Genomic DNA, 13,278 nt, shown 5'->3' with positions numbered 1-13,278 from the left:
GTTTCCACCTCATTTTGTGGGCAGTGAGCACATAGCCTGTCTTCTCTTGAGAACCAGGTCTGCCTATGGAGGCCTTTCTCAATAGCAAGGCTATGCTCACTGAGTCTGTACATAGTCTTAAGTTTGGGTCAGTCACAGTGGTCAGGTATTCTGCCGCTGTGTACTCTCTGTTTAGGGCCAAATAGCATTCTAGTTTGCTCTGTTTTTTTGTTAATTCTTTCCAATGTGTCAAGTAACTATCTTTTTGTTTTCTCATGATTTGGTTGGGTCTAATTGTGCTGTTGTCCTGGGGCTCTGTGGGGTGTGTTTGTGTTTGTGAACAGAGCCCCAGGACCAGCTTGCTTAGGGGACTCTTCTCCAGGTTCTTCTCTCTGTAGGGGATGGCTTTGTTATGGAAGCTTTGGGAATCGCTTCCTTTTAGGTGGTTAAACAGCTCTTTTCTGGATTTTGATAATTAGTGGGTATCAGCCTAATTCTGCTCTGCATGCATTATTTGGTGTTTTACGTTGTACACAGAGGATCATTTTTGCAGAATTCTGCATGCAGAGTCTCAATTTGGTGTTTGTCCCATTTTGTGAATTCTTGGTTGGTGAGCGGACCTCAGACCTCACAACCATAAAGGGCAATGGGTTCTATAACTGATTCAAGTATTTTTAGCCAGATCCTAATTGGTATGTTGAATTTTATGTTCCTTTTGATGACATAGAATGCCCTTCTCGCCTTGTCTCTCAGATCGTTCACAGCTTTGTGGAAGTTACCTGTGGCGCTGATGTTTAGGCCGAGGTATGCATAATTTTTTATGTGTTCTAGGGCAACGGTGTCTAGATAGAATTTGTATTTCGGGTCCTGGCGACTGGACCCTTTTTGGAACACCATTATTTTGGTCTAACTGAGATTTACTGTCAAGGCCCAGGTCTGGCAGAATCTGTGCAGAATATCTAGGTGCTGCTGTAGGCCCTCCTTGGACAGAAGCACCAGATCATCTGCAAACAGCAGACATTTGACTTCAGATTCTAGTAGGGTGAGGCCGGCTGCTGCAGACTGTGCTGGTGCCTCGCCAATTCGCTGATATATATGTTGAAGAGCTGCATCCCTGTCTCACCCCACGGCCCTGTGGGAAGAAATGTGTGTTTTTTGCCTATTTTAACCACACACTTTTTGTTTGTGTAAATAGATTTTATAATGTCGTATGTTTTTCCGCAATGCAGAGGATTTTCCCAAGGTTGCTGTTGACACATATCCCACGGTAGTTATTGGGGTCAAATTTGTCTCCACTTTTGTGGATTGGGGTGATCAGTCCGTGGTTCCAAATATTGGGGAAGATGCCAGAGCTAAGGATGATGTTAAAGAGTTTTTGGAATGTGTGGTCTGTATATTTGATCATTTTTGGGTTGGAGGGTTTTTATTTTGTCCTGTAGCTCATTCAAGGTCATTGGAGAATCCAGTGGGTTCTGGTATTCTTTAATAGTTGATTCTAAGATCTGTATTTGATCTTGTATATGTTTTTGCTGTTTGTTCTTTGTTATAGAGCCAAAAAGATTGGAGAAGTGGTTTATCCATACATCTCTGTTTTGGATGGATAATTCTTTGTGTTGTTGTTTGTTTAGTGTTTTCCAATTTTCCCAGAAGTGGTTCGAGTCTATGGATTCTTCAATTAAATTGAGCTGATTTTTTTTTTGTTGCTGTTCCTTTTTTTTCCGTAGTGTATTTCTGTATTGTTTTAGGGATTCACCATGGCGATGGCGTGGACTCAGGTTTTTGGGGTCTCTATGTAGTTGGTTGGACAGGTTTCTCAATTTCTTTCTTAGGTTTTTGCATTCTTCATCAAACCATTTTTCATTGTTGTTCATTTTCTTCGGTTGTCTGTTTGACATTTTTAGCTTTGATAGCGAAGCTGAGAGGTCAAATATACTGTTTAGGTTTTCTACTGCCAAGTTTACACCTTCACTATTACAGTGAAACATTTTGTCCAGGAAGTTGTCAAGAAGAGATTGAATTTGTTGTTGCCCAATAGTTTTTTGGTAGATTTCCACACTACTCTCCTTCCATCTATAGCATTTCTTAATATTGTTCATCTCTTTTGGCTTTGATGCCTCATGATTTAGTATTGCTCTGTTCAAGTAGACTGTGATTTTGCTGTGATCTGACAGGGGTGTTAGTTGGCTGACTGTGAACGCTCTGAGAGACTCTAGGTTGAGGTCAGTGATAAAGTAGTCTACAGTACTACTGCCAAGAGATGAGCTATAGGTGTACCTACCATAGGAGTCCCCTCGAAGCCTACCGTCGACTATGTACAGACCCAGCGTGCGACAGAGCTGCAGGAGTTCATTCATGACTATCTGTAATCATGGTAGTATCTACATTAATGTAGAAGTGTTTAGAAACATATTCTATTCTCATTAACAATATTTTAAAAGTGACTCCAAAATGACACAATACATTATTTAACATTATTTTCTATTGGGCACTAATTAATCTGAAACACAAACTGAACAAAAAACAAATGCATCCAATAAGTGTGTTGAGTCAGAAGGTTGATGTTGTCACTGCGTGCGAGGAATACGGGACCAAATACTACACTTTTTATGTAAACGAATATTTAGGAGTGTCATTAATTTGAGGCCTACCTTTTTGAGGAAAAAAATGTATTATTTGTTAAACAAAATATTTCAAATGTGTAAATGTATTAGTATAAAATAATAATATAATAATATGTAATATATATAATAATTTCCATACAATATAGCTCAGTATATGAATTGTTTACTGTACACAGTCATTAGTGTGTGTGTGTGTGTGTGTGTGTGTGTGTGTGTGTGTGTGTGTGTGTGTGTGTGTGTGTGTGTGTGTGTGTGTGTGTTTTGCACTGTCAGTTAGGGGCAGGGGTCATCTGTGTTTTCCCCCATTGCAGATGGGAGAGAACTTAACAATCATGTCATGAATTATATATTATGACCAGTAGAGGCCGCTGTTGCACCACCAAAGTAACTATGCTTCATGATCTATGATGAAGCACTTACTCCACCTGGTGGGGTAGATCATATTAATCTATGCAAAAAGTCAGACATTAATAAACTACCAATTACTTCATTTAATTTAATTTAATCAATGAATTCATTATTTTGACCATTATTGTCCTCCACACCACTAAGGTAGTATTCACAACTTTTTCCCAAGTAAATCAAACCGTCAACCACAACACGTCCACACTCATTCAAACACATGGGGCAGGTAGCCTAGCGTTGGGCCAGTAACCGAAAGGTTTTTGGATCGAATCCCCGAGCTGACAAGGTAAAAACAAATCTGTCGTTCTGCCCCTGAACAAGGCAGTTAACCTCACTGTTCCCCGGTAGGTCCGTCATTGTAAATAAGAATTTGTTCTTAATTGACTTGCCTAGTTAAATAAAGGACAAAAATCATGGAATGGGTTTGTTAGATTAAAAATGTTTGTTTAATTTAAACAGAATTGTCACATACAGAAAGGCACATAATACATGAGAACAAAACAACAAGTCAAATCAAATTCATCATCATTGCATGAACATGTCCAGGTGCATCAAAACGGAGAAACAAAGAATCTCAGTAATGCTTCATTTTAACAACCCACCGTTTAGCAGGAAGTGTAGTTTACTTACAAATTAAAACGGTAATTACGTGATAATTGCATATCACACTTCGGTTTCGTTGAGATTCATTGAACCAATCAAGTAACATCTAAGGGTTGCAAAATTCCACTTCTGGAGTGACCTGAATATTGTAACCCTGGTTGTAAAATGAAACATTACCAGAATCCCATATTGTAAATAGTCAGCAGCAGATGAACAACAACACAAACAAACCAACAAACTAGAGGTGAAAGGTTATTAAAACAAACAAATATAAGATATGGTCCGTATTTGAAATGGAAAGTCCTCACACCAGTCTCTCCTCTCCTCACACAGATACCAGTTAGATACTAGTCCTCACACCAGTCTCTCCTCTCCTCACACAGATACCAGTTAGATACTAGTCCTCACACCAGTCTCTCCTCTCCTCACACAGATACCAGTTAGATACTAGTCCTCACACAGGTACCAGTTAGATACTAGTCCTCACACCAGTCTCTCCTCTCCTCACACAGATACCAGTTAGATACTAGTCCTCACACCAGTCTCTCCTCTCCTCACACAGATACCAGTTAGATACTAGTCCTCACACAGATACCAGTTAGATACTAGTCCTCACACAGGTACCAGTTAGATACTAGTCCTCACACCAGTCTCTCCTCTCCTCACACAGGTACCAGTTAGATACTAGTCCTCACACCAGTCTCTCCTCTCACAGATACCAGTTAGATACTAGTTCTCACACCAGTCTCTCCTCTCACATATACCAGTCCTCACACAGATACCAGTTAGATACTAGTCCTCACACCAGTCTCTCCTCTCCTCACACAGGTACCAGTTAGATACTAGTCCTCACACCAGTCTCTCCTCTCCTCACACAGATACCAGTTAGATACTAGTCCTCACACCAGTCTCTCCTCTCCTCACACAGGTACCAGTTAGATACTAGTCCTCACACCAGTCTCTCCTCTCCTCACACAGGTACCAGTTAGATACTAGTCCTCACACCAGTCTCTCCTCTCACAGATACCAGTTAGATACTAGTCCTCACACCAGTCTCTCCTCTCCTCACACAGATACCAGTTAGATACTAGTCCTCACACCAGTCTCTCCTCTCCTCTCACAGATACCAGTTAGATACTAGTTCTCACACCAGTCTCTCCTCTCACATATACCAGTCCTCACACAGATACCAGTTAGATACTAGTCCTCACACCAGTCTCTCCTCACACAGATACCAGTTAGATACTAATCCTCACACCAGTCTCTCCTCTCCTCACACAGATACCAGTTAGATACTAGTCCTCACACCAGTCTCTCCTCTCCTCACACAGATACCAGTTAGATACTAGTCCTCACACAGGTACCAGTTAGATACTAGTCCTCACACCAGTCTCTCCTCTCCTCACACAGATACCAGTTAGATACTAGTCCTCACACAGGTACCAGTTAGATACTAGTCCTCACACCAGTCTCTCCTCTCCTCACACAGATACCAGTTAGATACTAGTCCTCACACCAGTCTCTCCTCTCCTCACACAGATACCAGTTAGATACTAGTCCTCACACCAGTCTCTCCTCTCCTCACACAGATACCAGTTAGATACTAGTCCTCACACCAGTCTCTCCTCTCCTCACACTCCTCACTCATCTTGAAGTACACCTGTATAGTGTCCTCTGACCACTGTGGAGTACACCTGTATAGTGTCCTCTGTCCACTGTGGAGTACACCTGTATAGTGTCCTCTGTCCACTGTGGAGTACACCTGTATGGTGTCCTCTGTCCACTGTGGAGTACACCTGTATAGTGTCCTCTGTCCACTGTGGAGTACACCTGTATGGTGTCCTCTGTCCACTGTGGAGTACACCTGTATAGTGTCCTCTGACCACTGTGGAGTACACCTGTATGGTGTCCTCTGTCCACTGTGGAGTACACCTGTATAGTGTCCTCTGTCCACTGTGGAGTACACCTGTAGTGTCCTCTGTAATAGAGGAGCTGGGCCATTCCACAAAATCAGTGTCTTTTGCGTCCAGTTGAAAGTCCCAGTTATTTTGTTGGTTTGGCAGTCATTTCTGAAGATGATTATTTATTGTAATTAGTGATTCCTTTAGGTCTGTCCCTCATTTTAAGGAAAAGTTAGTTGTCCAACTGAAATGTGTCTCCCGTATTGAACCCAAACCCTCTGAATCAGAGGTACGGGGGGCTGCTGTACTCAACATCCACGTCGCCCGGGGAACAATGAGTTAACTGCCTTCCTCAGGGGCAGAATGACATATTTGTATCTTGTCAGCTCGGGGATTTGATCCAGCAAGCTTTCGGTTACTAGTCCAACACTCTAACCACTAGGCCGCCTGCCGCTCTAACCACTAGGCCGCCTGCCGCTCTAACCACTAGGCCGCCTGCCGCTCTAACCACTAGGCCGCCTGCCGTTCTAACCACTAGGCCGCCTGCCGCTCTAACCACTAGGCCGCCTGCCGCTCTAACCACTAGGCCGCCTGCCGCTCTAACCACTAGGCCGCCTGTCGCTCTAACCACTAGGCCGCCTGCCGCTCTAACCACTAGGCCGCCTGCCGCTCTAACCACTAGGCCGCCTGCCGCTCTAACCACTAGGCCGCCTGCCGCTCTAACCACTAGGCCGCCTGTCGCTCTAACCACTAGGCCGCCTGCCGCTCTAACCACTAGGCCGCCTGCCGCTCTAACCACTAGGCCGCTTGCCGCTCTAACCACTAGGCCGCCTGCCGCTCTAACCACTAGGCCGCCTGCCGCTCTAACCACTAGGCCGCCTGCCGCTCTAACCACTAGGCCGCCTGCCGCTCTAACCACTAGGCCGCCTGCCGCTCTAACCACTAGGCCGCCTGCCGCTCTAACCACTAGGCCGCCTGCCGCTCTAACCACTAGGCCGCCTGCCGCTCTAACCACTAGGCCGCCTGCCGCTCTAACCACTAGGCCGCCTGTCGCTCTAACCACTAGGCCGCCTGCCGCTCTAACCACTAGGCCGCCTGCCGCTCTAACCACTAGGCCGCCTGCCGCTCTAACCACTAGGCCGCCTGCCGCTCTAACCACTAGGCCGCCTGCCGCTCTAACCACTAGGCCGCCTGTCGCTCTAACCACTAGGCCGCCTGTCGCCCGGTCAACCCTGTTACATGAACCGAACTCTCGTTGTATGGCTGATTTAAAACCTGTTGGGGCTAGAGGGGCACAAGGAGATGTATGGCTGATTTAAAACCTGTTGGGGCTAGAGGGGCACAAGGAGATGTATGGTTTATTGTAAACCTGTTGAGGCTAGGGGGGCACAAGGAGATGTATGGCTGATTTAAAACCTGTTGGGGCTAGGGGGGCACAAGGAGATGTATGGCTGATTTAAAACCTGTTGGGGCTAGGGGGGCACAAGGAGATGTATGGCTGATTTAAAACCTGTTGAGGCTAGAGGGGCACAAGGAGATTTATGGCTGATTTAAGAAGAAATCATCAACCCTGTTACTTTATCTGGTACTTAATATAGTAAAACCCCCAAAAAATGTAAACTCTTGAGATGGTAAAACATGTTTGTTTTTATTAAGTTGAACATATGCTCTTTATGACAGAATGTAAACATTTGTTGAAATCAAAGTTTTTTAGTTTAGTTTTTTAACCAAATGACACTTCTCAGAAGTCACTGAATCGGTGGAACGACCCAACTATCACAAGATGGTAAAATAACCCTGATATCACAGTGTTGTAGACTGTCCACTCTTCTCAGCTATTCAAATGATTTATTACTACTGGAATTCCGGTAAAAGCGCATGAATAAAATCCCGTGAGATATTTGAGTTTTGTAAGAGACTGAAGAAGTGACACCGTTCACGTCTTTATATTGTCTTGATGTTTATGGAGCGATAACCTGGTGGGAATACAAACTGATAACCTCATCGGATTGATTTTGTCTCAGGCAGAAGTCTTATCACAAAACCTCAGTGGCCCCCCCACCCCCCTCACCCCACCCCACCCCCAGACAGCACCTCCTCACTTCTCTATAAATTATTTTCTAAATAAAAACAACAACAAAGTCATTAAAAAAACATGTATCCAACAACATATTGCACTTTTAAAATGTATCCAATAAAATAAGTAAACAAACCAAGTCAGTTTTAAAAGATGACAAACGTGTGACTGCAGGCAATAAGGAAGTCTGTCTGTAAGACCTGAAACAGAGTCCACAGGGTACATCCCAAATGGCATCCTCGCTATATAGTGCACTACAGGCCCCATAGGGCTCTGGTCTAAAGTAGTGCACTACAGGCCCCATAGGGCTCTGGTCTAAAGTAGTGCACTACAGGCCCCATAGGGCTCTGGTCTAAAGTAGTGCACTACAGGCCCCATAGGGCTCTGGTCTAAAGTAGTGAACTATAAAGGGAATAGGGTGCCTTATGGGACACAACCATTAAAAACAATAAAGCAAGATATATGTGTGTGTGTGTGTGTGTGTGTGTGTGTGTGTGTGTGTGTGTGTGTGTGTGTGTGTGTGTGTGTGTGTGCGTCCATGAAGACCGATGAACATCTCCGACCATGAGACGACAGTGAGGCAACAGAACTGTGCAGGCTTGATGATTATGTTCCGTGACCAATCCACCAATCCCATCAGAGACAAGGGAGATTGAGATCCTATTGTATAATGAACAGTAAGTCAGTAACCAATCCCCTTGTCTAAAACCATCAGGCTCGATCCCACCTCTTCTGATCTTCATCACTTACAAATACACCATTCTGATGGAGTTCTGACTGAGCCCGGAGATCATTTGTTGCAGTGTGACGCTGTGGACTGCATCATCCTCTTCTGACCAATGGAAATCTTAGGAGTGAACAGGAAGTAGACTCTCGTGATATGACTTAACATTGGGAGAACCAGCATTAATCAAGGATTACAACATTCTCGGCCTTCTCATTCGTGTTATGATGTCTGTTCTTGCACCTCACATTGACTTGATATTCAGTGTTATTCTGGCTGGTGAGATTAACCAGTCAGTGACCATGTTTTCACAGACCCATTCTCCCCTACCAGACAGCACCAGGACCAACGCTATACTGAAGAACCTCCCCACTGTAGGTTCTAATCACTTATAAATATACTATTTTGATGTTCTGCGCTCTGAGATCCGCCCGGAGATAATTTGTTGCTGTGTGTGGTTGTGGACAGCATTAGGCTGACACCAGGACACTCTCCACAGCACGCTGAAAATTCTCCCAATTCCTCCAGAATAGCGCCAGCAGACACATGCCCAGGAAGGTGCCCATCACGTGGCGTCGGCTCCTCAGGAGGGGTGCGGCGAACTTGGCGGCCGTGGAGACGCACACGAGGATCACGGTGACGAGGGCGAGCATGATGTTGATGCTCTTACCCAGAAGCACCCTGGCGTCACTGGACTCGAGCTGTACAGTTTGTTGTTGCTGCTGCTGGAGCTCTAGTTTAGAGACCCGCGTCTGACACGACTCTAGAGCTTCCTATAGGTCGGAGAAAGAAGGAGGGAGGGAGGGAGGGAGGGAGAAGGGGGAGGGAGAAGGGGGGTGAGGGGGAAGGAGAGAGAAGGAGGGTGGGGGGGGCGAGGGAGGGAGAAGGAGGGGGGGGGAGGGAGGGAGGTAGGGAGGGAGGTAGGGAGGGAGGGAGGGAGGGAGGGAGGGAGGAGGAAGGGGGAGGGAGGGAGAGAGAGAGAAGAGTGGGGGAGGGAGAGAGAGAAGGGGGGGGTAACAGTGGTCAATAAAGCCTGTCTAGCAAACATAACCTTGGGTTTAAACAGAGGAGCAATGGGATTGATTTCATATTAAAGGAGTTTAATATGTCTAGTCCTCCTTCTCCTAGAATAGATGAGTACTTTATTGTTCATCTTGGAAAGCAAATAATTTGTCTCCCAACCCTCCCAGACACACTCATGACACATTTATGTAAGCACAGAGTGAACTGTAGTGCAGAGCCTCTGCCACAGTTTAGCCTTGCTCAAGGGCACATTGGTAGTTAAGTAAGTAGTAACTTGTCTCAGCCAAAAAAGCCCATAACAATGGCCCATAACAATGGCCCATAACAATGGCCCATAATGCAGGAGCTGTTTCTGTAGTGGGAGGCAGCTTGACGTTACAAGTTCACCACCAGGACAGGACGCTGTCTATCGTTTATTACCAGACCTTGGTAAAGGATTGTATGTAGCTATTATCCAGGGTGAAAGTACATTTCTTCCAGCTACAGGACCTCCTAGGCGTAACATGTTGAGCGGTCTAATCACTGAATCCCTATTTGAACCACAACCAGTCATGATGTTTTTATCTGTCAAATAATCACTTTAAAGGGCCCCAGTACAGTTTGGCTGCCTGCCCACTTTCGTTCCCACTCTAAAATAATTCTCGCAGCCATACAGTGCACTGTGCACCCTGCATTTGATGAATGAAAAGAGATCTCCCTGATTATCCATCTCCCTCTAGTAGGCCCGGTAGACTACTCTCTCCTCTCCTCTCCACCTCCCCTCTCCTCCCTTTCCTCCTATAGTACCTGTGTATCCCTCTCCTCTCCTCTCCTCTCCTCTCCCCTCCTCTCCTCTCCTCTCCTCTCCTCTCCTCTCCTCTCCTCTCCTCTCCTCTCCTCTCCTCTCCTCTCCTCTCCTCTCCTCTCCTCCTATAGTACCTGTATATCCCTGGCTCTCTCGTAGGCCTGGTAGGCTACTCTCTCCTCGATGCTTGCCAGCTCCTGTTTCAGGTCGGCTGTTTCCGCCTGGTGGAGCTCTGTCAGGTCATTCAGCTGGTCCTCCAACCGCTCATACCTATCAGAAAATAGAAGAAGAATGGGTTATTCACTCATACCTAACAGGAAATACAAATGTATACACAATGGCGCTTGCTCATTCACCGGCAATTTAGGTACATAGCAACATGAACTGCTGGGGACAAGCAGAACAAAACAGCCAAATAAACTCTGTTTTCCCAGCTTGGCATTTAGAGGACATGATCTGTGTACTATACACGTACCACGCAAGGTGCTGAGCATGCCAGCCATGTTGTTCCAGCTGTTGTAGCTGATACTACTGTGTTTAAATGGAGGTTCCCAATGCTGTGTGTTCTGAACCTGTAGCTCACCTCCAGTAACATTCCTACAACATTCCTACAACATTCCTACAACATTCTTACAGCATTCTTACAACATTCTAACAGCATTCTTACAACATTCCTACAACATTCTTACAGCATTCTTACAACATTCCTACAACATTCTTACAGCATTCTTACAACATTCCTACAACATTCCTACAACATTCCTACAACATTCCTACAACATTCCTACAACATTCATACAACACTCTATAATGGGATCCAATTGCTGCTATAGTAACCCCACCTGTATCTTTCCTCCTGTAGCGTCTGGGTGATGAAACCGTAGTCTTTCTTGAACTGGGTCCTGAGTGTCTCCATGTCCTCCTCCAGCTGCCCCTGGGTCTCCCTGATCTCCCTCACCTCCTCCATGGTCATGTCAAGCCTCCCCTGGCCGTCCCCAACCTCCAGGCTCTGTCCAGGAGTCACTGCAGCCCCCGAACCCCCTTCTAGACCCAGCCCAACCCCATGAGCCAAGGTGTTCCCGTTGCTGTCCGCAGACAGGGACGTGCCAGAGGAACACTCGTCGTCGCTGGTGTACTTGGGGGTCGTTGTGGCGGCGGGGGTCGCGGTCTTCCCATCCCCGATGGTGGCACTGCCGCTCAGGGTCCGCCCAGTGCCTTCACAGCGGAAGGAATTGGGCGTGTCCAGGGAGGTCTTGAGGTGGGCGATGTTGTCGGCACTGCCAAACTTGTTCCTGGAGGAGAAGATTAACTTTTAATTATTTATCGTCATAGAAACACAGAGGTCAATGTATGATGTCATGGTGATTCCATATCCACTGAGACAAGCTGTCACTTCTGTCTGAGACCCAGAATCAATCCCAGGGGGCTTTGTTAGCTCACACACACACACACACACACACACACACACACAGATCAACGAATGGTGGCCTGATAAATCTGTATCCCTACACACACACACACACACGTCAATGAATGGTGGCCTGATAAATCTGTATCCACACACACACACACACACACACACACACACACACACACACACACACACACACACACACGTCAACGAATGGTGGCCTGATAAATCTGTATCCCTACACACACACACACACACACACACACACACACACACACACACACACACACACACACACACACACACACACACACACACACACACACACGTCAACGAATGGTGGCCTGATAAATCTGTATCCCTACGCACACACACACACACACACACACGGTTGGAGCAGCACAGCATCAGTACCTGAGGAGGTTGGCAAAGTCCCGGGGCTTGCTGAAGAAGAATGGCGGTGAGAGTGAGACGCCAGGCCCTACAGTCTTGATCTTGTCTGTGGGGTGTCGGCCACTACCGCTGCTCACGTTGGTGAGACTCAGCCTGTCCTTGGAGGTCTCCTTGGGACTGCTGTGGTGTTTGGAGCTGGCGTCCTTCTCACTGCTGTCCTTCATCTTCTTATGATACTGCTCCAGCTTCTTCTGCATGTTGGCGATGCTGTGTCACAACACAAGTCACAAAAGACGGTATCAAACGCACGGTTGGTTTTGGTTAAAAAGAGGTATCAAGAATCCGGGGAATGTTTTCAACGTTTACAGTGTATTGGTGTGCTTGTTTCTGAAAGACCACTGTAGGTATTCAACATGCTTCTGACATAGAGTTATTTAAGCAATAAGACCCGAGGAGGTGTGGTATATGGCCAATATACCACGGCTAAGGGCTGTTCTTATGCATTACTCAACGCGGACTTCCCTGACACAGCCCTTAGCCGTGGTATATTGGCAATATATCACAAACCCCAGAGGTGTCTTGTTGCTATTATAAACTGGTTACCAACATAACTAGAGCAGTAAAAATAAATGTTTTGTCATACCCGTGGTATACGGTCTGATATACCACGGCTGTCAGCCAATCAGCATTCAGGGCTTGAGCGGTCCCGTTTATAATTGGATTTAAAGTGCATTTTGCCCAAAGTCACAACAGCACTTTACAACATAAAAACAAGGTTACAGAGAGGTAATATAAAACAGTACCTGTGGGCTGACTTCTGGTTCTTCTTCTCAAACACCTGCTTGATGCGTCCCACCTGCATTTTCACATTTAAATAATTAGACTCAGCAATCAGACGCTACTATCCAGAGTGACTTGCTATCAGTGCTTTCATCACAGGTAGGTTTAACAAACGCTTATCGCAATCATTGCTAAATTAAACTTTCTTCAGTACTTCTTCTTCAGCCACTATATTCATCAAAGTCAGCGCTAGCAAGAAATTAAAAGTGTTAGTCGGAGTAAGAAAAAGTTGAGTTATACACCTGCTGCTTGTCGGCACTGTTCACCAATTTCAGGTACTCAGCCACATTGTCGTCACGAGCCTCCTGCTCAATCTTCAACTCTTCAGTCACCTAAAATAACAGAAGGAAATGTATTATTCCCATAAGGACATTCTGCTATGGCCTTGTGCATACATTAAGAAATATCAAGATGATCAAGATGATCAAGACAAGACAGTCAATGAAAAATAATAGTTCAGTCCAAGTGTGATTCACCGAGGACTTCCTCATTTACCCGGAGGATCTTCTGCTGCAGG

The 13,278-nt window shown here is 45.7% G+C and overlaps 1 protein-coding gene across 1 annotated transcript in view; it reads right to left on the bottom strand.

Moving 5' to 3' along the window:
• Window positions 1–7,132: 7,132 nt before the first annotated feature.
• The window catches only part of LOC110500415 (transmembrane and coiled-coil domain protein 3), a 41,151-nt gene continuing 35,005 nt past the window's right edge, over window positions 7,133–13,278 (bottom strand). Inside the window, exons 2-8 of the mRNA XM_036959974.2 lie at window positions 13,257–13,278; window positions 13,004–13,093; window positions 12,725–12,777; window positions 11,943–12,188; window positions 10,960–11,409; window positions 10,252–10,387; window positions 7,133–9,083 (exon numbers count right to left, since the gene is read on the bottom strand). The exon at window positions 13,257–13,278 is cut by the window's right edge and continues 179 nt beyond it. Coding sequence (XP_036815869.2) covers window positions 8,781–9,083; window positions 10,252–10,387; window positions 10,960–11,409; window positions 11,943–12,188; window positions 12,725–12,777; window positions 13,004–13,093; window positions 13,257–13,278 — 1,300 coding nt within the window. The 3' untranslated portion in view covers window positions 7,133–8,780. The remainder of the gene's footprint in view (window positions 9,084–10,251; window positions 10,388–10,959; window positions 11,410–11,942; window positions 12,189–12,724; window positions 12,778–13,003; window positions 13,094–13,256) is intronic.

The sequence above is a fragment of the Oncorhynchus mykiss genome, chromosome 2 (genome assembly GCF_057628025.1).
Source record: "Oncorhynchus mykiss isolate SJ-2025 chromosome 2, ASM5762802v1, whole genome shotgun sequence".
NCBI classification, from domain to species: Eukaryota; Metazoa; Chordata; class Actinopteri; order Salmoniformes; family Salmonidae; genus Oncorhynchus; species Oncorhynchus mykiss.
The sequence above is the reverse complement of the archived record's forward strand: the minus strand, read 5'-3'. Positions and strand labels throughout refer to the sequence as shown.